Raw genomic sequence first — 24727 nt, 5'->3', positions numbered from 1 at the left:
GAGCAGCCACCTAAGATACAACTATGGGTCTCTTCCCATCAGGAGCAAAGGAAAGTAAAGGAAACCAAAGATTCAAAGAAAAAACTAGTCCATAGGACTAATGACCCGAAAGAACCACAGCCTCTTCTAGCCTGAGACCAGAAGAAACTAGATGGTGCCTGGATACCATTACTGACCAACCTGACCAGGTCCAGGTTAGAATGGGAGAAAAATATAAAACAAAAGTCAAATTTCTGACAAAGGCCAGACTTACTGGACCAATAGTGACTAGAGGAGTCCCTGAGATTGTTGCCCTAAAATACCCTTGGAACTTGGAGGTGAAGTCACCTTTCATCAAAAGAATAGATTGGCTTATAAACACTATCACCTGTGAATACTGTGCTCCCTTAATCAACCATATGAGACCAAATGGTCAACATTTACTCTAAAAGATGAGGATCTAAGGAGGGCCAAGGAAGCTAGATTAATGGAAACAACAAAAAGAATGGAAATAATGAGAATGTTGACACATGTGAAAAATGTAACCAATGTTATAGAAAAAGTTGTATAAAAATTGTTAAATGGGAATCGGATTTGCTATGTAAACTTTCACCTAAAACAATAAAATACAAAAAAAAAAAAATCAAGGTATATACAATGGTTCATTATAACAAACAGGTGCTCCTTTGCAATGTGCGATAAAACATTATTATTATTAGTTTTATTATGTTAAAGGTATTTTAGTGTATCTGGAAGTGTTTCTTTAATGTTTTTAAAGACAAACATTTGACTAACTAACATTAGATAGAAACCATACCTAATTGTTCCAGCTTACGTACAAATTCACCCTAGAGACAGACTTAGGAACAGAACTTGTTAGCAATCTGGGGACTGCCTATATAAACAAAGCTGTGCATCAGTCGCCACTATCTAATTCCAGAACAATCTCAGCACCCTTAAAAAAATTCCATATTCATTAGGAGTCACTCCCTATTCTTCCCTCTCCCCAACCCCTGGCGAACAATCTACTCTCTGTCTCTATAGGTTTACCTCTCCCGGACATTTCATATAAGTGGAGTCATACAACATGCGTTCTTTTCGTCTGGCTTCTTTCAATTAGCAGAATGTTTTCAAGGTTCACCCATATTGTAATTTGATGCGTCTTGACAAATGCATATAATTGTGTAACGATCAAGGGTTTCTTTATCTGCATTTTCTGGGTAAAGAGTCAAACTTTCATCGAATTCTCCAATGACTGTGTGATTCAACAAAGGAACAAGGAACCCTTGATCTAAGGGATGTGTATAGAGACTGGTACATTAGTTCGAAAGGTCACCCTAGCAAACATCTGTTAGGGAGGAGAGATTTGCCAGAAAGAGCGAATCTTTCTGCTAAAACAAGACTGAGAGTGCAGCTGAGAGGAGAACAGGACTTGTAACCTTGCCTAAGCAGCATCAAAGAAGGGCTTCCAGGACCTCCGGAAGGAAGTAGTCAATGGGAGTCGAATGCCAGTGAGGCATTCTTGCTCTTAAAATTTCTGGAGCAACACAGGAGCTCACATGCGAAATTAGTAGAGGCCAGGACCACGTTCCTCTGAGGAGACTGAGGCCGCCTTAGCCCTCCCACGGAAGAGGACCCTGAAGGAGACAGAGGTGAGGGAAGGACACAGGCAGGAAACCCCCAAAACTATGCAAGCCAAGCCAGTCTGTGGAACATAAATCTGCCCTCAAAAAAACTCATTCCGTTTCTGGCCTTTTATCCCCTCATAGTCCCCCAGCTTTATGGATTGAATTGTGTCCCTCAGAAATACGTGTTGTAAGTTCTAACTCCTATACCTGTAGTTGGAGCCCTGGTGGTGTAGTGGTTAAGAGCTTAATTGCTAACCAAAATGTTGGCCGTTCAAATCCACCAGCTGCTCTTTGGAAACCCTATGGGGCAGTTCTGCTCTGTCCTATAAGGTCGCTATGAGTTGGAATCGACTCAACAGCAAGGGATTTTTTTCTGTATGTTTGTACCTGTAGTTATAATCCCATCTGGGAATAGCGTTTTCTTTGTTATGTTAATGAGGCAGTATTAGTGTAGGTGTGTCTTAAATCAATCTCTTTTGAGATATAAAAAGCAGATTGAGTAAGCAAGCAGGCATCAAGGAGGAAAGATAGATGACAAACCACATGAAGATCGTGGAGAGCCAACAGAGAGAGAAACCCTTCCCCTAGAGCCGGCACCCTGAAGTTGGACTTCTGGCCTCCTAACTGTGAGACATATTGCACTGGGCAAATCTGCTGCAAGACCTCTTTAAAGTGTTAAAAAGCAAGATGTCACTTTGAAGACTAAGTTGCTCCTCACCCAAACTGTGGTGTTTTCAATCACCTCACATGCATACCAAAGCTGGGCAATGAATAAGGAAGACTGAAGAAGAATTGATGCCTTTGAATTATGGTGTTGGTGAAGAATACTGAATATACCATGGACTGCTAGAAGAATGAACAAATCTGTCTTGGAAGAAGTATAGCCAGAACGCTCCTTAGAAACAAGTATGGGAAGACTTCGTCTCATGTACTTTGGACACATTATAAAGAGGGACCAGTCCCTGGAGAAGGGCATTATGCTTGGTAGAGGGTCAGTGAAAAAGAGGAAGACTCTCAAGGAGATAGATTGACACAGTGGCTGCAACAATGGGCTCAAAGATAGTAATGATTGTGAGGATGGCACAGGACCTGGCAGTGTTTTGTTCTGTTGTATGTAGGGTTGCTATGAGTGTCTTTGGCATCTAGCACTGCTTTAACGGAAATACAAGTGGATGGCTTTAACAGAGAGAAAATTTCTCACAGTCTAGTAGGCTAGAAGTCCAAATTCAGGGTGTCAGCTTCAGGGGAAGACTTTCGCCCTCTGTCGGCTCTGGAGGAAGGCCCTTGTCATCAATATTCCCCTGGACTGAGTATGTGGCAAAGTGTATATAAGTTTTCGTGTGAGAGACTGGCTTAATTTGTAAACTTTTACTTAAAGCACAATTAAAAAAAAAAAAAAATTCCCCTGGACTAGGAGCTTCTCTGCGCAGGAACCTCGAGTCCAAAAGATGCCCTCTGCTCCTGGCATTAATTTCTCCATGGTATGAGGTCCCCAACTCTATGCTTAGTTTCCTTTCTTTTTATCTCTTGTAAGATAAAAGGTGGTGCAGGCCACACCCCAGGGAAACTCCCTTTACGTTGGATCAGGGATGTGACCTGACCAATGGTGTTACATCCCACCCTAATCCTCTTTAATCACAGGCAGAGATTATAATTTATAACACATAGGAAAATCACAAAATGGAGGACAACCACACGATACTGGGAATCACGGCCTAACCAAGTTGGCACATATCTTGGGGGGATACAACTCAATCCATTACAATGAGTAAGAACCAACTCAATGGCACCCAGCAACGACGAGCAATTTGTTTGTTGAAGCTACCCACTTGTGGTATTTCTGTTACAGGAGCACTAGATAACTAAGCTAAGACACCAAGGAAAAATTTTTTTGAAAAATCACAGCCTAGTGGAAACTTCTGTCCTGTCAAGGCAAAGGGGCTCCTATACTAGCCACAGTCCTAGGTGGCCCCACCTGGCACTCCCAACATAGACAACACCAGCCCTGCCACAGGGAACAGTGCTATTTAAGAAATAATGTCATTTCTTTTTTAAAGCCATGAGGCAAATACGGCACAACGTTAACACCCAACAGAGCTGGGTGGTGAGTACACAGGTGTTTGCCATTTTCTCCTACTTGTGAGGGAAAGATTGCATTTAAAACCCCTATTTGAAGGAATGAAACAGGGACAGGTGAGTTCACTCAGTCACGTTTATTGACATTTCTGTGTGCTCAGCACTGTCTGAGGCAGTAACACGAGAAAATTACAAAACAGGTTATCGACAAGGGAAAGATACACTCTACATTGTATTAATGTGCGATCATCTCCACGTCGCCTTTTAAAGTGTTCTTAGGTTGTTTTGGGGTATGTGGTCTCCCCTTTCTCCATGTCCCCCGAAATCTCGTGGCACTGCCAGACCGTGTGCCCACTGTGACCATCCACTAGAGAGGAGAGAGCAGGGCAGGAAGACAGGCTTCCTGCCAGTGGGGCAGCTAAGGGTTGGCAGGGCTGGGGCCCCAGCAGGGTGGGGCATTTTGAGAGGCAAACCATGAACCCGAGCGCACAGGGCACTCACAGTGCATCCTAGGAAGGCCAGACTTGGGGGAAGTCACAAAGGGGGTCTGGGGTCCTTGTCACCCCCTTCCCCATGGGATGTGCTTAAGGTGCTAACACTGGAAGAAAAGCTGCAGAGCCGCATGCCGGACCCCGCCAGACTTCTCTCCGCCCGAACTTGTGCTAATGCCAGGCCAGTGAGGAAGTCTAGTGCCCAGTGAAGAGGTGGAGAAAGTCCAGTGTATAACCCATAATGCCCACAAGGAGCCGGGGCGGGACCGAGAGGGGCAGAAAGGTATGCAGCAGAAGGGACTGGTTTGTGCTTGGCCAGTGCCCCTGGGTCAGGGGTTGGTTCCTGTGCAAAGAGCAGTTTATCCTATACAGCTAGCAAGGCCCTAAATTTTCCCCGAAGGAAGGAAGCTGCATAGCATGGGAAGGAAATCCAAGACATGCAGGGTCCTCCTGTCCCCCAACCAGGCATGCCCCCATGCCCACTGGGCAAGGTGCAGAGGAGTGCTGGCCCAAGCCAACAAGGCCACGCCACATTTGGATGGTGGGTGACATCTGAGCACACCTGGTCAAAGAGCTCCATGTGCTTGGCACAGTCATCCCAGGCAGTGGCTAACCCATGTTGGAATAAGACGCTTAGGTCTGGCTGACAGCCTTGCAAAGGACACCTGTGTTCCCTGTGGGTCAGATCCCAGTGAAACTCATTGTGGGGATGACACAGAGGACACCCCAGCCAGGAAGGCAAGCCAAAGTGGCAGCAGTGTGGCCTCTTCATGTTGTCAACAAGGCCAAGCAGGAGGGTGCCCAAGGGCCACCTGTGCCTGGCCTCCACTCACAGCCAGATCTCATCGCTGCTCACACTGGACACTCGGTAGATATAGCCCAGCATCGGGAGACGGATGAATCCTGTGATGTCAGAGATGCCCAGGGTCTCAGTGACCCTCATTCCTTGGAAGTTAGGAGACCCCTCTCTGCCCCCGGGGACTCAGAGGCCTTTGGCACAAGCACAGGGCTGGGGAGCAGAGGAGGGCAGCAGGCCTTGCCTGGTACCTCGGCTGGTGAGGAGGCCACCAGGCTCAGGGTCCAGAAGCTCTGGCCGGCTGCTGTTCGGAGCCATTTGCCGGTCTGCTGGTTTCCCTGCTGGGTGATAAAGGGGGTGGTGACCAGGACGAGGAGCAAGCTGGCCCACACCTAGCCCCTCCTAAGCACCGAGGTGGTCTCTTTTTCTCAGAAGCAGCTTTGCGACAGCAGGGACAATTAGCAGTATCCCAAGTGTACCTCTGGAATCCGAGGTGAGGTCATTGAGCTGCAGGTTGGACGGAAGGGACATGTTCTCCCGTGGCAAGCGCACGTTGCTAAGTTTCAGGTTGTTGGAGTCGCTGCAGGGCAGACACGGGCTTGGCTACGCCCTGGCAGTGGCAGGAACAGCTTCCTGCTTTGGGGCATGCTCCAGACCTCCCAGAAATCCCAGGTTCCCCCTGGGGCCTGCATTTCAGTCTTGCCCCTCCACCCAGCCTCAGGGACTTACCTGGAGATGAGAGATGGGCGCCGGGAGGGGCCTGAGAACAAAGAAACCATGCCACTGACTCTCAATGTGTCCACCCACTCTGGCACTGCCTGATGCCCTTTCTGACCCAGGACCCTCAGACAAATGTCTCTCCAATGCCCAGCACTGACCCTGGGACCAGAGATTGGGTTCCCATTGCCTAGTCCTGTTCCCTGGATGCATGTTGCCTCATCCATGTACAGATGGAAGCCCTCTGCAATCTGTCAGTGATGATCTGCTCTGCCCAGCTCCACTTGCTGCCCTTGCTGCCCACCCCTTGCCCTGCTCACCTCCCTCAGCTACCCTCTGTCTCCAGGGGCCCCAGTCCTACCTTTGGTCTTCCGCTCTTTCCTGCAGACCAGGCAGGCCACCAAGGTGCTGAATCCCACCAGGGCGCCCAGGGCAAGCCCTCCAGCCACAACAATGCCCAGCAGTGGTACTTCCACTCGCGTGGCCAGGAGCCCTGCAGGTAATCCCTTGGTTAGATCCCAAGCAGACAGTGTCCCCAATCCCAAGACACCACAGGTGCCACTCTGTCCTCCTTGCCCAAGGTGGCTGTGGACAGTTCATCCACGAGACTCACTGAAAGGACAAACACCCCATTTCTTACTGTGACCCTGCACCCACCTGAGGCTTGGCTATGCCTGCTGCTGGCAGTGCTCACCTGGGGCTGGAAGAGAGGCAGTAGTGACACCCACATCATTGGTGGCCACCACCGAGAGGTTGTGCGCCAGGCTACGGAGCTGCAACTGAACGGTGTGGTTGGTGAGCCAGGGGTAGTTCTGGGCATCCAGCACCAGGAAGTCAGTGGTGTTGACAGTCACTGGCCCATCCTGGTCGATCCAGGTAACATTGGCAGGAGGGTTGGCACGCACCAGAGCAAAGAGGACAACCAGGAGGCCTGGGTCCTGAGCTTCCTGGTACTTGGCCCCAACCTGGGCAATCTCTGGTTTAACTGGTACAAAGCAGAAGACAACATGCTTTCACCACAACCCCTCATACTATGCCCCTTTCTTCCTAAACCCAGAAGGGAGCCTGGGGCCTGGACAGCTCTTCAGAGGGGCACTGGGAAGCAGGACAACTCACTCTGCCAGAGCGGCAGCATTTCATAGTGACCAAGAGTATGGACATTAGAGCCAGAATGTCTGAATTCGAATCATGGCTCTGCTACTTACCAGCTGTATGACCTCAGGCACGTTATTCTCTTTGTGCCTCAGTTTCCTCATTTGTAAAATGTGAATAACAGTACAAATAACATTTGTAAAATATTCACATTTGTAAAATGTGAATAAACTCTCATAAGATTATGTTGAGGATCAAGAGAGTTAATATTTGCAGAGTGCTCAGAAAGCACCTGGCACACAGCATGTGCTGTTTGTTAAATATCCTGCTGGGCCACTTGCCCAGTGACTGCAGGGACCCCTGGGCAGAGAACCTTTCTCCCTGCCTACCTCGGGGCACTCACATTGCACGTTAAGGATGACAGAGGCGTTCGCTGACCGGCCACTGCCCAGGTCCTGCAAGGAGCAGTTCAGCTCATGTTGGGCCCTCTGGGCAGTAACAGTGAAGGTGCTGGTGCTTCTAGAGAAGGCCTCCTTGCCCACAGTCAGCAGTCTTGAGGTGCTGGTCTCCTGCAGTTGTCCATCCAGGTACCAGGCCAGCTGGGGGGTACCATGCCCCCCGGTCACCCGGCAAGTGAAGGCATGGCGCTCATTCTCTCGAAGTGCCCGCTCAGCCCAGGCCTGACCATCAATTTGTGGTGCCAACTCCCCCCAACCTGGAACACAGCAGGGGGCCTCTGGGAAGGGGTGGGGGAGGGTTGGTACTGTGCTGTGACCAGGATGAGGTCCCCTTACAGACGCAGCAGGCCAAGAGACAAGGTTTGCTGACCAGGGACTGGCTGGGCCTTGGGTAGGTGGCTGGTGGGAACCTGGCTCTGGAGCCTGAAGTGTGTACCCACACTGAAGGTGCAGGCAAGGAGGGGAGAGAGGGTGCTTGGCCCAGAGAAGTGCTTGGCCAAGGGATGAACAGGGGCATACCTGAGCTCAGAAGGGCGGGCAGGAGCAGCAGTGTGTGCGGGACGGTAGCAGAACCTGGAGGCGGTGCCATGGTGGCCCCAGCCTGGGCCCCAGGCTGCTGAGAGAAGGGGGTGGGCTTTGAGTCAGCGCAGGTGAGAGCAGACGGGCCTCCAACACTGCTCCTCCAGGTACTTACTCTCCAGAAACAAAAAGGACGGTGCACGGAAACACAGACCCACAGAGACAAAGGCAGACACGAACAACAAAGCCCCAAACCTGGACACCCTGCAGGCGCAGAGCCCCGCACTGAGTCCCCAGGGGCCAGGCACAAACCCGCCAACAACGCGCAACCACGCAGCCCGGCCCAGACAGAGACAGAGACAGAGACAGAGACAGACAGACACACACACACACACAGTCGATGCACGCGTGCCGCCCCCTCCCCCCGGGGCACCGTCCTTCTCGCGGCCCCGGTCTCTCTCCTGCCCCACTTCCCCTCCCGTTGGTCGCACTACGCCCCTCCCCAGCCCTTTAGGTCACTAGTGAGCTTGTGTCGAAGCGGAGGGGAGCGGGGACAAGGGTCCCCGCAGCAGCTGTGGCCCAGCCCCGCCCCCAGGAGCCCGGAGCGGCTCACCTGGCTCGCTCCCCGAGCGCAGCCCGAGCAACTGCTCAGGTCTGACGGGCTCCGCAGTCTGCTGCGGGGGCTCGGGCTGCGCCAGGCACGGCCAGTCGATGCCCGACCCGCGGGCCCGATGCGCCCCGCCCCCAGGGCATGCGGACGCAGCTCGCTCGCCCCCCGCGCCCCGGCCGGGCCTGGGCACGTGCAGGCTTTCCACCTGCGAGGCGCGCGCCGGCGCCAGACGCAAGGACAGGCAGAGTCGGCTGAGGAGCCAGCAGCTTTATTGGCTCGGGGCCGCCCGCCCCGCCCCGCCCCCGCCCTCCCCCCCCACCCCGCCCTCCCCCCCCCGCCCGCGTCCGCCGTCGCGCTCAGGGCCCGTCGCGGGTGCCGCGCAGCCGCCCCATCACGTCGGCCAGCATGCGGTTGCAGAGCGCGGCATAGGGGTTGAGCAGCACCAGCTGTCGCCGCGCGAAGGGGCTGCCCAGCCGCGCCGCACGCTCCAAGTCCCTGCGGGCGTCGTCGTCGCGGCCCTGCAGCCGCGCCAGGAGCCCGCGCTGCACGAAGCTCTGGCGGGCAGCGCGGCCCCGGCCTCCGCTCAGCGCCAGCGCGCGCTCCAGGTCCTCCAGGGCGCCTGCGGGGCGGACGGGGGCGGTTAGCGCCGAGCCTCCCGCCCACCGGCGGCTGCGGGGTTGCAGAGCCGGGGCGGGCGCCATCATCCGTGGTCGAAATTGTGGCAACGGGTCTGGGCCTTTTACTGCACAGGCGCAGATGTTTGGTGCGAGAGGTAGGTATTGTCCCCGTCACACAGATGAAGACTGAAAGAGCTGGGCAGCCTTGCTTTGGCCTGCGCAACCAGTTAGTGGCCGAGCTGGGACCAAAGTCCAGGTCCGTCCTTGCCCCTATTATTTTCCCACCACCTGATAACCAAGGCCTGGCGATCGACTTCTAAAAAAATTGGCTAGTGAAAACATGAATAGGTACATAGAGTCGCTTTGAGTAGCAACGACTCGGCACCTAACAAAAATAACCAAAAAGCAGCACTGATGGCGGAATGGTTAAGTGCTGAGCTGCTAATCGAAATACTGGCAGTTGGAACCCGCACCCAGCAGCTACGTGGGAGAAAGACCTGGTGATTTGTGCCCCTAAAGAGTACAAGCCTAGAAAACCGTACGGAGCAGTTATACTTTGTCATACGGAGTTGCTATAGTCGAAATCGACTCCGTGACACCGAAAAACAACTACACCAAAACACAAATACTGTGGGGAGGATTTTGAATGGCCAGGTTAATGAACCTGGCACATAGCAGGCAATTTAATCCACACATACGTTGTTGAGTACCTATCATGTGCAGGGCGACTGAATCTGAATCCCAAGTTCCAAAAAATACATAGTTAACTGCATAAACTATTTCTTACAATAAAGTCATTTCTCATTCTTTTGCTTTTTAGGGTTTTTTTTTTCCTTCCTATTATCTGCTTTAAAACAGCTTGTCTCTCACCTGTTTCCTAGATTCTGTTCCTCATTCTTTATAATCTAAATCATTTAGTATCTAATTTCCTTTGAAAGAAGTGTGGAGCCAGAACTGGCTTGCACGGTGTTTAATTTTTACCGTTCTCATACAACAGAGTTTGGCCTCTGAACTCGGAACCTAGTGGCAGCCAGTGGGTGTCATTTGTAAGGTTTACCAGGCTGCATTTCTTTTGGGCTCTGACTCAATTCACTCTCATTCTCTAGTCTTCTAAAGAATCTGGCAGGGTGCTTGGGGAGCTCCAGCACCCTCCTGGAGCAAGACTAGTTTTCCTGTCCTGTTAATGTGTGGTTTGGTCCCCAGATGGTTGAGAAGCTCTGTGATTGCAGGGTCTTTGTTTTCCCTCAGAGGGAAACCCTGGTGTGGACGAATGGAAGGCCTATCCAGGTAGAATGGCCTCTGCATCTCTTAGGTTTGGGCTTGCAGCCTGTCCCCAATGGCCTTTATGGCCCTACCCTGGACAAGCCTGGAAAAGGGAGCCTCGGGGTTCCCCATTGTTCCACCCCCAGAATTGAGTCTAAATTCCCCAGCCTTGCATGGAGGGCCCCGGAACAACACCTCCACCACCCACCACCAACAGCAATGATCAAGTAGCTCCCCACCAGGCCTCCATGGTTTACACCTCTGCATTGGCCTGGACTCCAGCCTCCAGCATGGCCCCTTTGTCCCCTTATCCCCTCCAGCCAGAGTAACCTGAATACAGCAAGTTTGATCCAGTCACACTCCCCAGTTAAAACCCTTTAGTGATTACCCATGTTTTCAAGATACAGTCCTATCTCGGCCTGACATTCCCAGGTCTTCACCATCTGGCCCCTGCCTACCTCTGCAGGCTCTGCTTTCCATCCTTCCACCACTCCCTGGAGATCTGAAGTCTCCCATACACCTTCATGCCTACTGGGCTCTGCAGGCTGTACCTTCTCCCATTCCCACCCCTCATCCAGCTCACTCCGACTCATCCTTCAAAACTTACCCTTCAGGAGCAAGTCCCATGATGAGCCCTGTCCCTGCCCCATTAGGCTAGTATTGTAATGCTGGGTCTGTCCTACCTCCTAGATATGAGCTCCTGGAGCAGTATCATGGGGGGATTAAGAGCACCCATTCTGGAGTCCCACCTCCTGGGTTCAAATGCTAGTTCTTCCACTTTCTTACTGTGTGATAGTGGGCAAGCTACTTAACTCTCCATGCTTCCGTTGCTCATCTGTAAAATGGGAATAAGAATAGTACGTACGTTTTACGGTTATGAGAATTAACTGATCAGCTTATATGCTTAGCCCAGTGCCCGGCACACAGTAAATGCTCTATAAATGCTAGCTACAAATAGCATCTCTTATCTTTGTGTCCTCAGCACCTAGTCCATTGTCACATGGTAGGCTCTCAATAAACATTTGTTAAATGAGTAAATGGAATGTAATCTCTTCTGACTTTCACAATAGCCCCATGAGACTAACAGGGCTGATAATAGATCTGTTATTCTAGAGTAAGAACACAAGCTTCAGAGGGGTTGAATGACACTCCCCCATGCCCCAGCCCTACAACCATTTCATCTCTGGTCTGTGTGTGCCAGGTCCTTCTGCACAGGCTCCACAGTGTATCTCCCTCACCTGCCACGTCTCCCTGTAGTCGCCGGGCCTGGGCTCGGTTGTTGTAGGGAGAGGCCCTCTCAGGCAGCAGGCAGATGGCTTGGCCAAACCTTTCCAGGGCTGTATTGAGGTCCCCAGCCTCTGCTGCCATCACCCCCTGGAGCTCCAGGGCCTTGGACTGCATCAGCTGTTCTCCAGAGAAAATTCCGTCTGGGCCAGGGAAGGATCCAGGAAGGGACAGGTACGAGGTTGGGAACAAGAAGCAAAAGCCACCTCAGGGTTCAGGTGCAGTGTTTGGGGCAGGGAGAACTGAGGTCATCAAGGATGGGAGTTAGCATTGCCTAAGTGCCAAAGGGACCTGGGAAAGGGATCTTCGTTGGTTCCCCGTTGCCAAGAGAATGAAGCCCAAACTCCATAGCCTGTGTTCTGGTGCTCTCTCCTTCCACTTTTACAGCCTTATTTCTCTCTTCCCTGTTCCAGTCAGAAACATCTACTCATTTCCCAAACATATACACGTGCCTTCCCACCTCTAACTTCACCTACCCCTCTCCACTTGGCTAAATCCTTGCCCTCCTCCAAACCCCTTCTCAATTCCCAACTCTGGCATGATGACAAAAATTTATCATCTGCACTTTCCCTCAGCCACGTTGCCAACCATGTTGGCCATCTTCCTGTGTAGTCTGGATATGTGATCTGGGCTCTGGCTCTCAGTGAGTTACCTTCTTCCTGAGGGAAGGAATTTGTACCACACATCACTCCATCTCTAGCACCTAGTACAGTAGCTCATAGTAGGGCCTCAATATTTATTGATAAAATCTCCAAAGGGGGGCAAAGTAGAATCTAAACTTAAAAAAAAGAAGGGCAGGGGCAGTTGTTCATGAAGGCAATTAGCCATGCATTCCATTTCTTCCCTCTATTCCTGACTCTCCTTTTTCTGTTGTTCCAGATGAACGAATTGTTGTACCTTGGATATACTACCCCTTTGACCATGAGACCAAAGGAACTATGTGGTGCCTGGCTACCATTACTGAGCATTTTGATCAAAAATTTTTTACAAGAATTCTGATCAAAAGGGGAAAAATACAGAACAGAATTTCACATTTTCATAGAATCCAGACTTTCTGGAGCTATTGAGGCTAGATGAACCCCTGAAACTATTGCCCTGAGACAATCTTTAAACCTTAAACCAAAAATATCCCCCGAGGTCTTTTTTAAACCAAACAATATTTTAGCTTAATTAGTAAAGAATGTCCACCTTGAGCACTGTGCCATTTTAAAGAACCATCTATATGGGATCAAATTGACAACAGCAACTTGAAAGGTTAGACAGGAACTCAGGGGGTAGTGAGTTTATGTTGACTGGGGGGAGGAACAATCTGGAAAGGGAAGGTGAAAATAGCTGTACAGCACCACTGAGTTGTTCATGTAGAAATTGTTGAACTGGCGTATGCTTTGCTGCTTTTTTCAACAACAAAATAAAATAAAATATTTTTTAAAAAGGACCAGAAAATATTTTTGAATTGAATTATTGAATATTTTTCACTCCACAATTCAGCAATGTAGTTATTAGTGGCCCTATTTCATCAAAAACCTCTCCATTACGGACGGACGGAAAAGCCTGAGTGCACTCACTTTGTGAAAGTCTGCTCAGTGCTTGGCTTGTAATCAAACCAAACCAAACCCACTGCCGTTGAGTCAATTCTGACTCACGGTGAGGACAGAGTAGAACCGCCTCATAGGGTTTCCAAGTCTGTCATCTTTATAGAAGCAGACTGCCGTTATCTTTCTCCCGCAAAGTGACTGGTGGGTTCGAACCACCAACCTTTTGGTTAGCAGCCGAATGCTGGTTCTTTGGCTTGTAAAGGAGCTTAACAAATGCTGGTTCTTGCTTTTGTTGGAAGCTGTTCAACTGAGCCACCCCCTGCCCTGTTTTTGTCTTCCATTCTGTGCAGTGTGATAACTCTCTGTTATGACAAAGATGTGTAGTCTAACATTCCCTCCCTACCCAATACACACAAAGTTAAACTTAGATCACGGGATGAATTAAGTGGTGAGGTAATTTCAGAGGTGAGGGCGCTAAAGGACTGAGACAAATCCTGGTTTTCCCCTCTCAGCAGTGACTCCTGTCGAACCTGTCAGTGCACTCAAGATCAGCCAACTTCTTTGATTTCAATCTCAATCATATTCCCAGGGTCAGGGGACAGGAGGTCTTATAAAGCACTTCCCCCTGCTACCCTGGGGAGGCCAGAGGGCTAGCCTACGGGGAGAGCTACACTCCAAGGTCAAATGCTCACCTTCATCTGCTTCCTCCTCTGCTTCCTCTCCCAGGTCCAACCCAGCAACGTCTCCAAATGGGGCGTCAGGGTTGAAGATGGCCTGCAACACTGCCTGATCATTTGGAGTCCCCATGGTGCTGAACTCCAAAAACCAAAACGGTGGCTTAGAGTAAGAGGAAAGGAAGGAGTTTGGGACTGAGCCTCCTGCACCTGATAGAGAGGGAGGTTCCGTTTGATGACCGTCCCCCAAAGAGGAGTGTCTTCCATCTCTTGGCTGTAGGGTAAACTCAACCCCTTCAGCCTGGGGTTAGTGGCCCTGATTCTGCCAGGATATTTACAAATGTTTCTTTCTCAACTACAACCCCCACCTTATCCCAGTAAACAAATCTACTTTGGGCCTTAAGGTGGAGCAAAGAGAAGCCACTCTCCAGCTTTTCCCTGCAATGCTTTTATTACACTCACAGATTGGGTGAAAATTGTTAGAAGCCACTGCTTGACCTCTGTTGGATAAAGGAGGCTATATAGATGGTAAGGGAACTATTCTTTTGTCCTCCCGACCCCTTTCTCATGTCCAGAATCAATTAGGTCCTGAACATCCATTAAAAAAAAAAAAAAAATACTAAGGAGTAAAGGGAGAAAATATAGTTAAGCGAGCCAGAGCAGAGTAGAGCCTGAGGGAGGATAAAGGAAATGATTTACTGATTCCACCTTAAAGGACTGTGGAAGGTACTTTGCAGTCAGGTCCCAGGCCACCCCTCTCCCTGTTTTCCACCCCAGCAGTGGCCAAAAGAAAGCTCAACCATCTGCAGCAATAAACTTGACATGTTTATTAATTAAACTATCACTTAAATAAAAAAAAGTGCATAGAAAATAAACATGTTTAAAAACTCCTTTTTTTTTTTTTACAACTATGTACACTTTTTACTTTTACATTCAGTCTTTCGTAGAGAGCTTTCAGCATTATTATTTTTTGAACTATTAAAGTATTTTCCTTCATCCCTGTCACAGGGAGTTAACACTGATGGACTTTAGACACGTTTTCCTTTTTTTTTTTTTTTTTTTCTTTCTCTTTTTCTTTAACCAGAAGCTTGGAAGAACACAAGGAAAAAAGAAAACAAAAGATCTGTTATACGTGATAAAGTTGTCAAGAAATGTCTTATTTCTAGAAAAGAAGCTTGTCATCTGTTGAGTTCTTGAAACAATTATTCAACTACCTGTATTTACTAAAGAGACTGTTAAAAGTTCAATAAAAGAAACACCACAAGTCTATTTTCTTGGTTGAAAGACAGAACTAGAGTACCTCGGAACAAGATACCAGGAAAGCACAGAACACAATTTTCCCCTAAATGCAGGTGGTAACCCCAACATTCATAACGAAAAAGAGAGCAACAAGGAGTACAGGTACTGACTGGCAACATTCATGGGCAGAAAAAATCCAGGTGACACCATTTTCACATTTGTCTCTGATCCTGGGAATGGACCGTTACCATTCCTTTAGGGTTTGGTTGCCCCCCGCCCCCGGGGGGGGGGGGTGGGAATCAGAGGAATGCCAGGCTGCCATTCTCCTGCCTCTACTAGCAACTGTAACACAATCCTTATCTATAGTGTTAAGAGAATTAAAAGCCATGGACTGAGCTAGGCTTTGTTACATGGTGCATTACTATATTAGTTCCTATATATATCATATTTATATTTATTTGAAAACCAAAATGAACAAAAAAGTTGCAAGTTTTCAGAGCGTGAGACTTGACTGCTATTCATGATTCGGCACAAAACCATCTGCTCAATAACCTCGTATTGCTTTAAAACGAAGGAAATTAAACATAAAATTACACCCAGCCCTTTGCAATGACCCGCTTTTCTTTAAAATAACAAACTTGATTTCTATTTGGAAAAAAAAAAAAATCCCAAATCAAACTTTAAAGTTAACATGTGACTCGGTTTTGACCTTTAGTATTTTCAGGTATTTGATTGAAGTCAGTCCTTTAGAAAGATACATTCATTAAAAGTTTTTTTTTTTGTTGTTGTGTTTTTTTTAATTTTATTTTAAATCAAGAGAGCTGCGTGGTGCTCACTGCACTGGCCGGGGGGCGACTGAGGCAGGCAGGGCGGCGGAGTGGACTCCGGCAGAGGAGTGTGGTTGGAAACTTAATAGCTGCCAAGGCTTCCCCCTTAAATCTTGTTATTGGTCTAAAAACAGGAGGGGCTGTGCTGGAGGTGGTGGACCATAAGGGAGGATGCCAAGGGACCAGATTCCGGCCACAGGTTCAGCGCCATGCAGCTATTCTAGTTACACAGTTTTCACTGGCCACCAGGAAACGCAGCCACAACAGATTCTAGCAGCAAAGCTAAAAGTGAGCTGGCTTTCTCACTGAGAACTGACCAGGTTTGCAGCTGTTACTCCTTAGGGATTTGGGATGCCCCTTGGGGGATTCTTGGGAATGACCCACCACAGTTCCTCAGTCTGCACTACTGTGCAGGGATTCCCTTGGTCACCTTCAAAACCAACTCAGAGATGTTCTGGAGATAGCTATGCCATTTTTGCCTTCTTTCCCTCTCATAGAGAAACTTTGGCTTATCCCCCAAGTAGCTGGCAGGTACGCTGAAGTTTGGCAATGGACTCAAGGCTGAGCTATAGAGGAATCTCTCAGTTCTGTGGTTGACGATTAGGGGGTAGAAAGGCAAGGCAAACCATCTGCAGCTGGTAGGAGAAGGAAGGATGTGGGTTCCTCCCCTGTCCTCAGGGTTTGGGACTGGCAGAAAGAGAGTGAGGCGGGGGCTCCCAGTCCAGCACGGCCTAGCAGGGCAGTATCTAGGTCTAGTTAGCTGAGTTCCCCACCCCTGACTGGCCTTTGGGTCCTTCTCAATGTGAATTCATGACCCATCAGTGCATTAATCATTTCAGTAACAAATGCAGCTAAAGTATTTTTTTTCTTAAAAAAAAAAAAAGGAATAAAAGGATTTACAAAAAACCTCACACAGTGCAATAATAAAGGGAACAAGACCTTGTGGGACCCCGAGGGCCACTGTATCTTGTTCATGCAAAAGGAGGAAGGGAGGTGAGGTCTGGGGAGAGTGCTTTTTCCCAGTCCCCTGCTGGCACTTCTCCATGATGACAAGGAAGTTTCTGCCATCCTGGCCACAGTGCTAGGCTCCCTGCATGACAGTGAAAACAGTGACAATGTTCCAGCAAAGCCACCAGACAAAGTTCTTAAGGTCATGGAAGAGAAGGGAACCCAGGATGGAAGGCACAGCAGAGCCACGAGTCCTGGGGCAGAGTGTCCTGGGCTGAGTTGTATTGCTTCGCTAGACTTCCAGCGGAATGGGCTTCTTGTGGCGAGAAAAGGATGCCCCACCCTCTACAGGACTCCACTGCTCTGAAACCTTGTGGCAGAGGCAGAGAAAAATCTGCTTTATCGTGAGTGGTCAGACTGTGCTTCAGTTTCAATGGGCTGCCCCAAAAGAGGGCGCAAGGAGATCAATGGGTTCTTTGCAGATATGAGGACTTGGTGGGCAGAGGGAGAGGGAGGAGGTGACCTATGAGGCAGATGGTGATGGAAAATGTCAAGTTGCCATTCAACTTGTTGGTTGCTAACTCCGAAGGTGGAAAGATCAGGGAAATGTAGAAGAGTACCACCTCTCACCACTCTGGAGCTGGAGCCAGAAAGGAGAGAGAGAATGTGGGAAAGATGAGGAGAAACTGCTGCGTCAAGACACTACTATAGCCTTTTGAGGAGCTTCAATAGCGGAAGGAGGGGAGTGGCCCAAAGGAGTTGGGTGACCTTCCTTCTCCACTTATTGTCGAAAAGCAAACCCAGGAAAGTTACTTATGTCAATAGGGCACAAACAAGCTACACACTGAACAACAAAAAGTACACCTTCCAGGCGGAAGTTGGGCAGGAAAACCAGACTTTGTGTGTACAGCTGAATATTTTCTCTAACTTCATCCTATGAAAATAAAAAATTATTAAAAACCGATCATCTTCTTTTAAATTAGGATAATACCGCGGTTTAAAAAATAGCCTTGTCATAAGTGCTTCTCCCTATGAAGTGCTTCTCATAGAAAAATATACAAAATATATTTACATTTATAAAACCTTAAATAGGAAACTGTAAACAGAACAGAGTAAAATCCAATGACTTAATTTAACAGCTTCAGGACACTGTCTTGGGGGAAGGAAGAGAAGAAACATTTGATGATGTTTTGACCACATCCTAAGGAGTAATCAGGGTAGTAGTGTTATTTAATTTGCTTTATCCATGCATTTCACACACGTGGCAGAGTCTCCTCAACAACAGGTGGTCTAGTCCCCAAGTTTTGGGCCTTGAAATCTGCTTAGTGTTCTGCCTTCAACTGGACATTGACCTTTTAAAAGTTCAGTCTTCCTATGTCTGAATAAGGGAAAATGAAAGTAACTGTGTCCTAGCAATGGGGTCCAGAGGTCACCCTGGCTGTGATACTCTGGTTGTTGCATGATCCAAATCCTATTTAAATAATCTTTTTCCTCTTCTAGAAAATCATGCTACATATATTTCTTTAAAACTCTCAGTGGAGCTTTATAAAAACTTCTCCAAATTCTGTCTGGTTATATCCAATGGCTCCTGTCCACTTCCTCACCTGGAGTGCTTACAGGCTCATGGAACTTTCTGTAGGCACGTACTATGCCCAATAGGGAGTATCCTTGAGCAGGGAGGCAATCTCCCTTACCACCCAGAAAGAAGAAAGGGAAAGCAGTGGGATGAAGGACAGGGGAAACGAAGAAAGTGGGTGAAGAGAAGGAAAGAGAGAAGGAAGCCGCTCCTACTGTCAAGAAAGGTAATTGGCTGAGATAAGGCTCACGGGGATAAGACTCCCATTTAAAGCCCACAGGCTCAATGTTTTGTAATAGATTGGCACAACCCCAAGAAAGCCTTTTGTCACCCAAGGTGCTAGGAATCCTGTCTCCCAACCAGAAGTGAATCAAGTGGGAGGATACTAGTGAAATCCACCAAATCTTCTCTGTTTGTTCGACAGACAGCTACAGGCTGGGCCTGGCTGGCAAACTATCAGGTATCCAATCAACCCTTCTTTGGGGCCTTGCCTGCCCCCTCACTGATAGTGCTTGGGAAAAGGCTAAGCCAAGGCTGGCAGCTTCTCTCTGAGGAGGTGCTCACGCCAGTCCTGAGCTCAGGGCCAACCTCCCCCCATAACTAACCCTCCACAGGCTCCTTCCAGGCAAGTCAGCTAGGGACCCCATTTCCCACTTTTTAACAGCATACAATCAGAGGGGCCCCAGGAGAAAGCTGATCATGGATATTTTCTTTGAGACCTCATCTCTCTCTCCAGGTCTATGATCACATGTACAATGTGAATATGGGACATAAGGGAGCTTAGCCATCACAGAGGCCCCTCAACTGTGCCCACTCAATCCTAGAACTCCTATTTGCTGGCAAAGGCCTTCAGCATTGCTTTAGATGGCCTTGGGTCCTAGTACTCCAACACTGGGGGAGAAGAGCAGCTTTAGTTTAGGAACTTCCGGCATTTCTTGGCGCCACAGTTGCAAGGCAGCTTGTTGCTGGCATCCTCAATAGGGAACTTATAGTCGTAAGTGAGTTCCTCCCCTCGGTAGATCTTACGCATGGCAAAGATGACAATGTGCTTCTGTCCATCAATATTGATGACCCGAGAATAGCAGTTAGGCTCACAAGAGTGATTGATGAAGCGTGCAGCGTTTCCATGCATGGTGGCATCCACTACCTCTGAGTCATCGATTCGGAACATGTAGCAACCAATGCCCTATACAGGCAGGAAAGAGGAGAACTTGTTACCTTCCTCAGCCTCTTTCTGATATGACCTACAGCTGCTGATGAACAAAGTTTCTTTTTAAAATTTCCAGATTTCTCCCAGTAAATACTATCTTTCAAGATGGTTCTGTGAAGAATCCTAGATTATATGTGCTAGACTAGAGGTTTCTTATTGTCTCTGCAGAAAGGGAAACCTAAAAATTGTGTAGCTATGTGCTTTAGATACCGAGGTCCACTCTGACAAATCTTCCAAGAGTATCTTTGTCTACTAATCCTTAGAGTGGACTCTGAACTCTTACTGGGCTCATCACAAACTTCAAGGATGTTAAAATGTTAGGGGGGAAAAAAGCATTTTTAAATCAATAAAATGCTGTTTCTTCTGGGCTTCAGGGATCCTATTTATAGCGGATGGCCCCTTTCTACAGCAAAACAAGAGAACTGGGAGAGTGAAGGTGAGCAACTCACCTTGCTGTCATAATACTTCTCTCGTTTGTCAGTCTGGATGGAACGGATGACATTGCCTGCATACTCAATCACCATCTCACCTGCATCAATGTTTCTCTTACAGAACAGACCCCGGCCATGGATGGGAGACCTGGCTCATACAGATGGGAAAGAGATCAGTCAAGAACTTTGCAAATAAAGTTAACTACGTGGATATGTGAATAAATGAATGAAATCTTCTGGTCTGTTAGTCCTCCAGGAAGGACAGACATTTGGGAGAAAAAAAAAAAAAGGAATTTGGACCCACATGATTTAATTAACTGTTCCAGCAAATAGCCAAGGATAAAAGATTTCTCTATTCTGTAGCCCACTAGAAGCAGCAATATTGTGATCCTAACTGTGTTAAGGAAACCCTGGTGGCGTAGTGGTTAAGTGCTACGGCTGCTAGCCAAGAGGCCAGCAGTTTGAATCCGCGAGGCGCTCCTTGGAAACTCTATCGGGCAGTTCTATTCTGTCCTATAGGGTTGCTAGGAGTCGGAATCGACTCGACGGCAGTGGGTTTTTTTTTGGGTGGGTAATTGTGTTCAATTCCTTGTTCAACACAAAGAGTTACTGGATCTCAAGACATCAGTTTCAATATACCTAAAAACCTCACTTAACTGCATGAGGGAGGTTGTCCCAGAGTTCGGTTCACTTTGATTTTGGAAAGCTTCATTAGTTTTATATAATTCTTGTCAGAATTTTCGCCATACCTGTAGACACCAACTGCCTCCTTAGAAGTCTTTTTTAAGTGCCGGAAACGCATGGGCATTGGCAGATCCATGCTAGTTGCCCTCCTAAAGAGACAAGGCATATTATTAACGAATTCTCTTCAGGAAATAATGTGTTTTCAGTCTTGGAGTGAAAATTACTAGAGAATATAACTACACTATTCTCTTTGCTCAATGCTAAGCTTAACAAGTGTCCTAAAATTAGTACTATATATATAGTACTTTCTGACCATGGGAGCCCTGGTGGCGCAGCAGTTAAGAGCTCAGGCTGCTAACCAAAAGGCTGGCAGTTCAAATCCACCAGCTGTTCTTTGGAAACCCTATGGGGCAGTTCTACTCTGTCCTATAGGGTTGCTATGAGCCAGAATTGACTCAATGGCAATGAGTTTGGTTTTGGTTTTTGGTTTCTGACCATGACGACCGTGGTGGTACATCTAAAGTGGACAAAGCACACTATGGATAAAGAAAATAAATTATAGCTTATAGTTATTTGAATTTCTCTATAACATATATTCCTCTCTTATTATCAGCCAGCTACCGCTACTTCAATACAAATTATCATTTTCGTCTTCTTAAATGTTATTCAGAAAATTCTGATCCAAGCAAAACTACACCTTGCCCTGAACAGCTGGGTAGAGGGAAGCAGAGTATTTCTAACGACCTCTCTCCACTCAAGGCTTACCGAGCGGACTTCAGCTGTACCTCCTCCTCTTCCTCATCATTGGGGTTATATTCAGGAGGCTGCCGATGTTTAGAAGCCAGGAAATTAAACATGTCAAATGCTGACTTCCTGGAGTCAAAAGATTAAAACATCTTTAGAGAAATGCTTTAATAGAAGCAATGCAGGACAGTGTTAACACTGGAAATCCCAAAGGTTACATGGGAAAATAATTATATCATCAGATGCAAACTCAGGCCCCAAAGCTGCTTACAGAGAAGAATGGAACTTGCCTCAGGTGGACTTCAGCCCTGGCTGAGCCATGAGGGTTCAGGGGGGGTTCATTGGCCTCCTCTGGTTTGTGGAAGCGGAATTTGTAATTCCTACAGTGCTTGGCACCAGAGAGCTGCTCAATCAGGAACACAACTGCATCGTGGAGAATCCCCAGCATCCTCACACCATTAACACCTGTAGGATCAAAAGCAGCGGGGTGGTGAGGAGTGCCACCAACAGGAAACTGGATAATACTGACGCAATCCTTGTGTTAGAGAATGACTCTGCCAGAAGCTGCTCAAGGGCAAATTATATTAAATACTAGCCAGATATTTGCACTAAATACCTATTTAAAATAATGCTGATAATGGATTTATTGATATGGAAAACATTCATGATAGGCTGTTAAACGAAAACAGCAAGCCACTAAACTCTGGACTATTTTCTATTTGCTGTATGTACACAGAAATTCTGTATGTGTTATTTCATTTCATATCAGAATGACCACATGAGGCAAGAATTACTTGCTTCATTTTAAGATGAGTAAACCTGGGCTCGGAGAATTTAAATAACATGCCCAAAATCACAGAGCTAATGTGACAAGATTTGAACCTTGAAATGTATGATTCCAAAAATGATCCCATTTTTTATTATGGGTAATGGAGTACTTGGGCTCTGCAATCTCATATTCACTAAAATTTAGAGGGAATGTCAGTACAATCCAACACAAAAGTCTTTTTTGTGTTGTTATTGTGTTATAGTCAACGTATGGAGTAATACACTCAATAGCAGCTTTGTTTTGCCTGGTCTTATGCTATTAATGAGCACTTTTTACTTATTTTTTATTTTATAAAAATAACATTTGTATAAGTCTGCTAGCACAGACATTGAAAGACTTTCTAAAAGGATTGGCTTCTTCCATTACACGGAAAGGGCTTAGTAACAACTGCCATACCTCTTTTGAACACTAGAAGACAGCTTATATTCTTCATATTGTTATTAAACAAACATTTCATTTACAAATATTGTTTTTGGTATCGTTAATAGATACAGAAACAATGATGGTGTCTGCTATGAGTAAGATATGTATTTCATAGGCATAATTGTGTCAGGGTCACTTATGCAATTCTGGTAAGACATACAAATTGTGTTACAAAGAATATTTACAGATATAACCTTACTGTAATTTGGGGAGGAGGCCTGATGGCGCAGTGGTTAAGAGCTTGGCTGCTAACCGAACAGATTGGCAGTTCGAATCCACAAGCTACTCCTTGGAAACTCAATGAGGCAGTTGTATTCTGTCTTGTAGGGTCACTATGAGTTGGAATTGGCTTGATGGCAACAGGTTTATGCTATGTCTAAAAGGACATCCATGTTTAAATGTTAACAATAGTTACTTCTGGGAGGTGGGACCCTCTCCACCTTTTAATTTGCTATCATGGCTGTTTGCTTTTATACATAATACACACACACGTATATAAAAAAATATTTTATTGTGTTTTTGGTGAAAGTTTACACAGCAAATTAGCTTCCTGTTTGACAATTTCTATACAAATTATTCAGTGACATTAGTTACATTTTTCACAATGTGTCAACATTCTCTTTAATTGTGTTCTGGTTGTTCTGTATCTGGGGCTCTAGTTTCCCTGCCCCCGTACCTTCTCATCTTTGCTTTAGAGTAACGGCTGACCTTTTGGTCTCTATAGATGGTTTTTTTAATGGAGCACCACACTCACAGGTAATAGCCTTTATTTTGTGTGGAAATCTATGTTAAGCTAAAAGGTGACCTTGTTTACAGTTTCTGTTCCAGGTTTAAAGAGTATCTTGGGCATAGCCTCAGGAAGTCCTCTAGTCTCAACTGATGCAGTAAGTCTGGACTTCTTTAGAATTTGAGTTCTGTTCCATGTTTTTCTCCCTTTCTATCAGGGTCCATCTATCGTGGCCCAGGTCAGCATGGTTGGAGGTTGTAGTTGGGCACCATCTAGTTCTTCTGGTGTCAGGATGGATGAGGCTGTGGCTCGTGTAGGCTATTAGCCCTGTAGACTAGCTTCTTCTCTGACACTCTGGTTTCCTTCTTTCACTTCTGCTTCTTTCAAGTAGAGACCAACAGCTGTATCTTAAAGATCTGCTCATAAGCTTTTAAGACCTCAGACGCAACTTACCTCTTACCAGGATGCAGAACGTGACCTTTGTAAACTGTATTATGCCAACTGACTGAGTTGTCCCATGAGACTAAGGTCCTAAGCCTTCAAACCCAGAAAACCAATCTCACAAGGTGTTTCGTTAAGTCTGAGAAGTATCTGTAACTGTGTCCTCTGTGAATATGTATGTGTGCCCACACATAACACTGTACCTATCCATATATATATATGCCTATACACATATGCATGTGACCATACACTCGTTTTTTGGTTATTGTTGGTGCTGTTGCCAAATTATATGTGTCATATTCTTTAGCATAAACATTCTCTTACGTGCTTCTTAGTGGCATCGATTACTTCGGTCAATCTGTGTTCATTACACCCACATTCGGTGCTACTTTTCCTATCACCACAAATAACAAGTATCTACGATCTAGAGAGTGACTTTTCTTTATTTTTTAATTCTTCTACTTTTGGGGTAATTTTTTAGAAAAGGGAAATAGTTATTATTAGATGTCTGTTTTCTATTTCATTTAGAGAATTTCTAAAGGAGATGACTTGGTTTCAGTGATAAACAGAAAGTCACCATTGCCATGTCTGAACCCTGAGAACTGCTGCAGCCACTTGCTATCAGCCTGAGGATGAAGCTTCGCCATGGACAGCAAAGTGGGAAGAAGGAAAGAATCTAGCTCTTTGACGACATTACAAATTCCTGAAATCAACCAGTCTTGACACCTGAACTTTCTGTCATTTAGATAAATTATCTTACTGTTTAAATCACTTAGAGTTGTGGTTTCTGTAACATGAGATCAAAAGCATCAAGCGATAAGGCGGTAAGCACAGGGAAGAAATTGCCAAAAAGGGCTAAAGAGCAGCAGTGACTTGCGCAGGTCCTTGAAGGATTAGGAGTTTGTCAAG

General features: G+C 47.0%; 3 protein-coding genes across 16 annotated transcripts in view; all 3 read right to left on the bottom strand.

Moving 5' to 3' along the window:
- Positions 1-3811: 3811 nt before the first annotated feature.
- Positions 3812-8503, bottom strand: TMEM25 (transmembrane protein 25). Of its 7 annotated transcripts, XM_049857486.1 has the most exons (10): positions 8370-8503; positions 7757-7853; positions 7183-7515; positions 6593-6672; positions 6382-6466; positions 6049-6180; positions 5700-5730; positions 5450-5550; positions 5222-5311; positions 3812-5077 (listed from the first exon to the last, which is right to left on the bottom strand). In XM_049857486.1, exons 2-10 carry the CDS (start codon positions 7824-7826, stop codon positions 5004-5006), a joined length of 996 nt encoding a protein of 331 aa, XP_049713443.1. In that variant the 5' UTR covers positions 7827-7853; positions 8370-8503; the 3' UTR covers positions 3812-5003. The 7 variants fall into 7 exon arrangements, with proteins under 7 accessions (XP_049713443.1, XP_049713440.1, XP_049713439.1 ...); XM_049857483.1 differs by having other exon boundaries at positions 5215-5311; positions 6382-6672; positions 8370-8502; XM_049857482.1 differs by having other exon boundaries at positions 5222-5308; positions 6382-6672; positions 8370-8501.
- Positions 8275-13958, bottom strand: TTC36 (tetratricopeptide repeat domain 36). The gene is made up of 4 exons (XM_049857352.1): positions 13758-13958; positions 11485-11673; positions 8730-8985; positions 8275-8617 (listed from the first exon to the last, which is right to left on the bottom strand). The coding sequence occupies exons 1-4, from the start codon at positions 13870-13872 to the stop codon at positions 8275-8277; spliced, it is 903 nt and encodes a 300-aa protein (XP_049713309.1). The 5' UTR covers positions 13873-13958.
- A 2717-nt stretch (positions 13959-16675) lies between these two features.
- The window catches only part of KMT2A (lysine methyltransferase 2A), a 75062-nt gene continuing 67010 nt past the window's right edge, over positions 16676-24727 (bottom strand). For all 8 annotated transcript variants that reach the window (XM_049856432.1, XM_049856438.1, XM_049856433.1 and 5 more), the window contains 5 exons: positions 21685-21863; positions 21420-21523; positions 20720-20803; positions 19989-20118; positions 16676-19515 (listed from right to left, as the gene is read on the bottom strand). In XM_049856432.1, the coding sequence (XP_049712389.1) occupies positions 19240-19515; positions 19989-20118; positions 20720-20803; positions 21420-21523; positions 21685-21863 (773 nt within the window). In that variant the 3' untranslated portion in view covers positions 16676-19239. The remainder of the gene's footprint in view (positions 19516-19988; positions 20119-20719; positions 20804-21419; positions 21524-21684; positions 21864-24727) is intronic.

This window comes from Elephas maximus, chromosome 17 (genome assembly GCF_024166365.1).
Source record: "Elephas maximus indicus isolate mEleMax1 chromosome 17, mEleMax1 primary haplotype, whole genome shotgun sequence".
NCBI lineage: Eukaryota > Metazoa > Chordata > Mammalia > Proboscidea > Elephantidae > Elephas > Elephas maximus.
The sequence above is the reverse complement of the archived record's forward strand: the minus strand, read 5'-3'. Positions and strand labels throughout refer to the sequence as shown.

Excerpts from the sequence above, each read along its gene's own strand:
- TMEM25 (XM_049857480.1), bottom strand. The coding sequence starts at position 7,826 with ATGGCACCGCCTCCAGGTTCTGCTACCGTCCCGCACACACTGCTGCTC. Across the intron at positions 6,181-6,381 it reads TGCCTCTCTTCCAGCCCCAG|GGCTCCTGGCCACGCGAGTG; the intron begins GTGAGCACTGCC and ends GATTACCTGCAG. Across the intron at positions 5,731-6,048 it reads GAAAGAGCGGAAGACCAAAG|GCCCCTCCCGGCGCCCATCT; the intron begins GTAGGACTGGGG and ends CTTTGTTCTCAG.
- TTC36 (XM_049857352.1), bottom strand. The coding sequence starts at position 13,872 with ATGGGGACTCCAAATGATCAGGCAGTGTTGCAGGCCATCTTCAACCCT. Across the intron at positions 11,674-13,757 it reads AGAGGAGGAAGCAGATGAAG|ACGGAATTTTCTCTGGAGAA; the intron begins GTGAGCATTTGA and ends TCCCTGGCCCAG. Across the intron at positions 8,618-8,729 it reads CTGCGCGGCACCCGCGACGG|CCGACTCTGCCTGTCCTTGC; the intron begins GCCCTGAGCGCG and ends CTGGCTCCTCAG.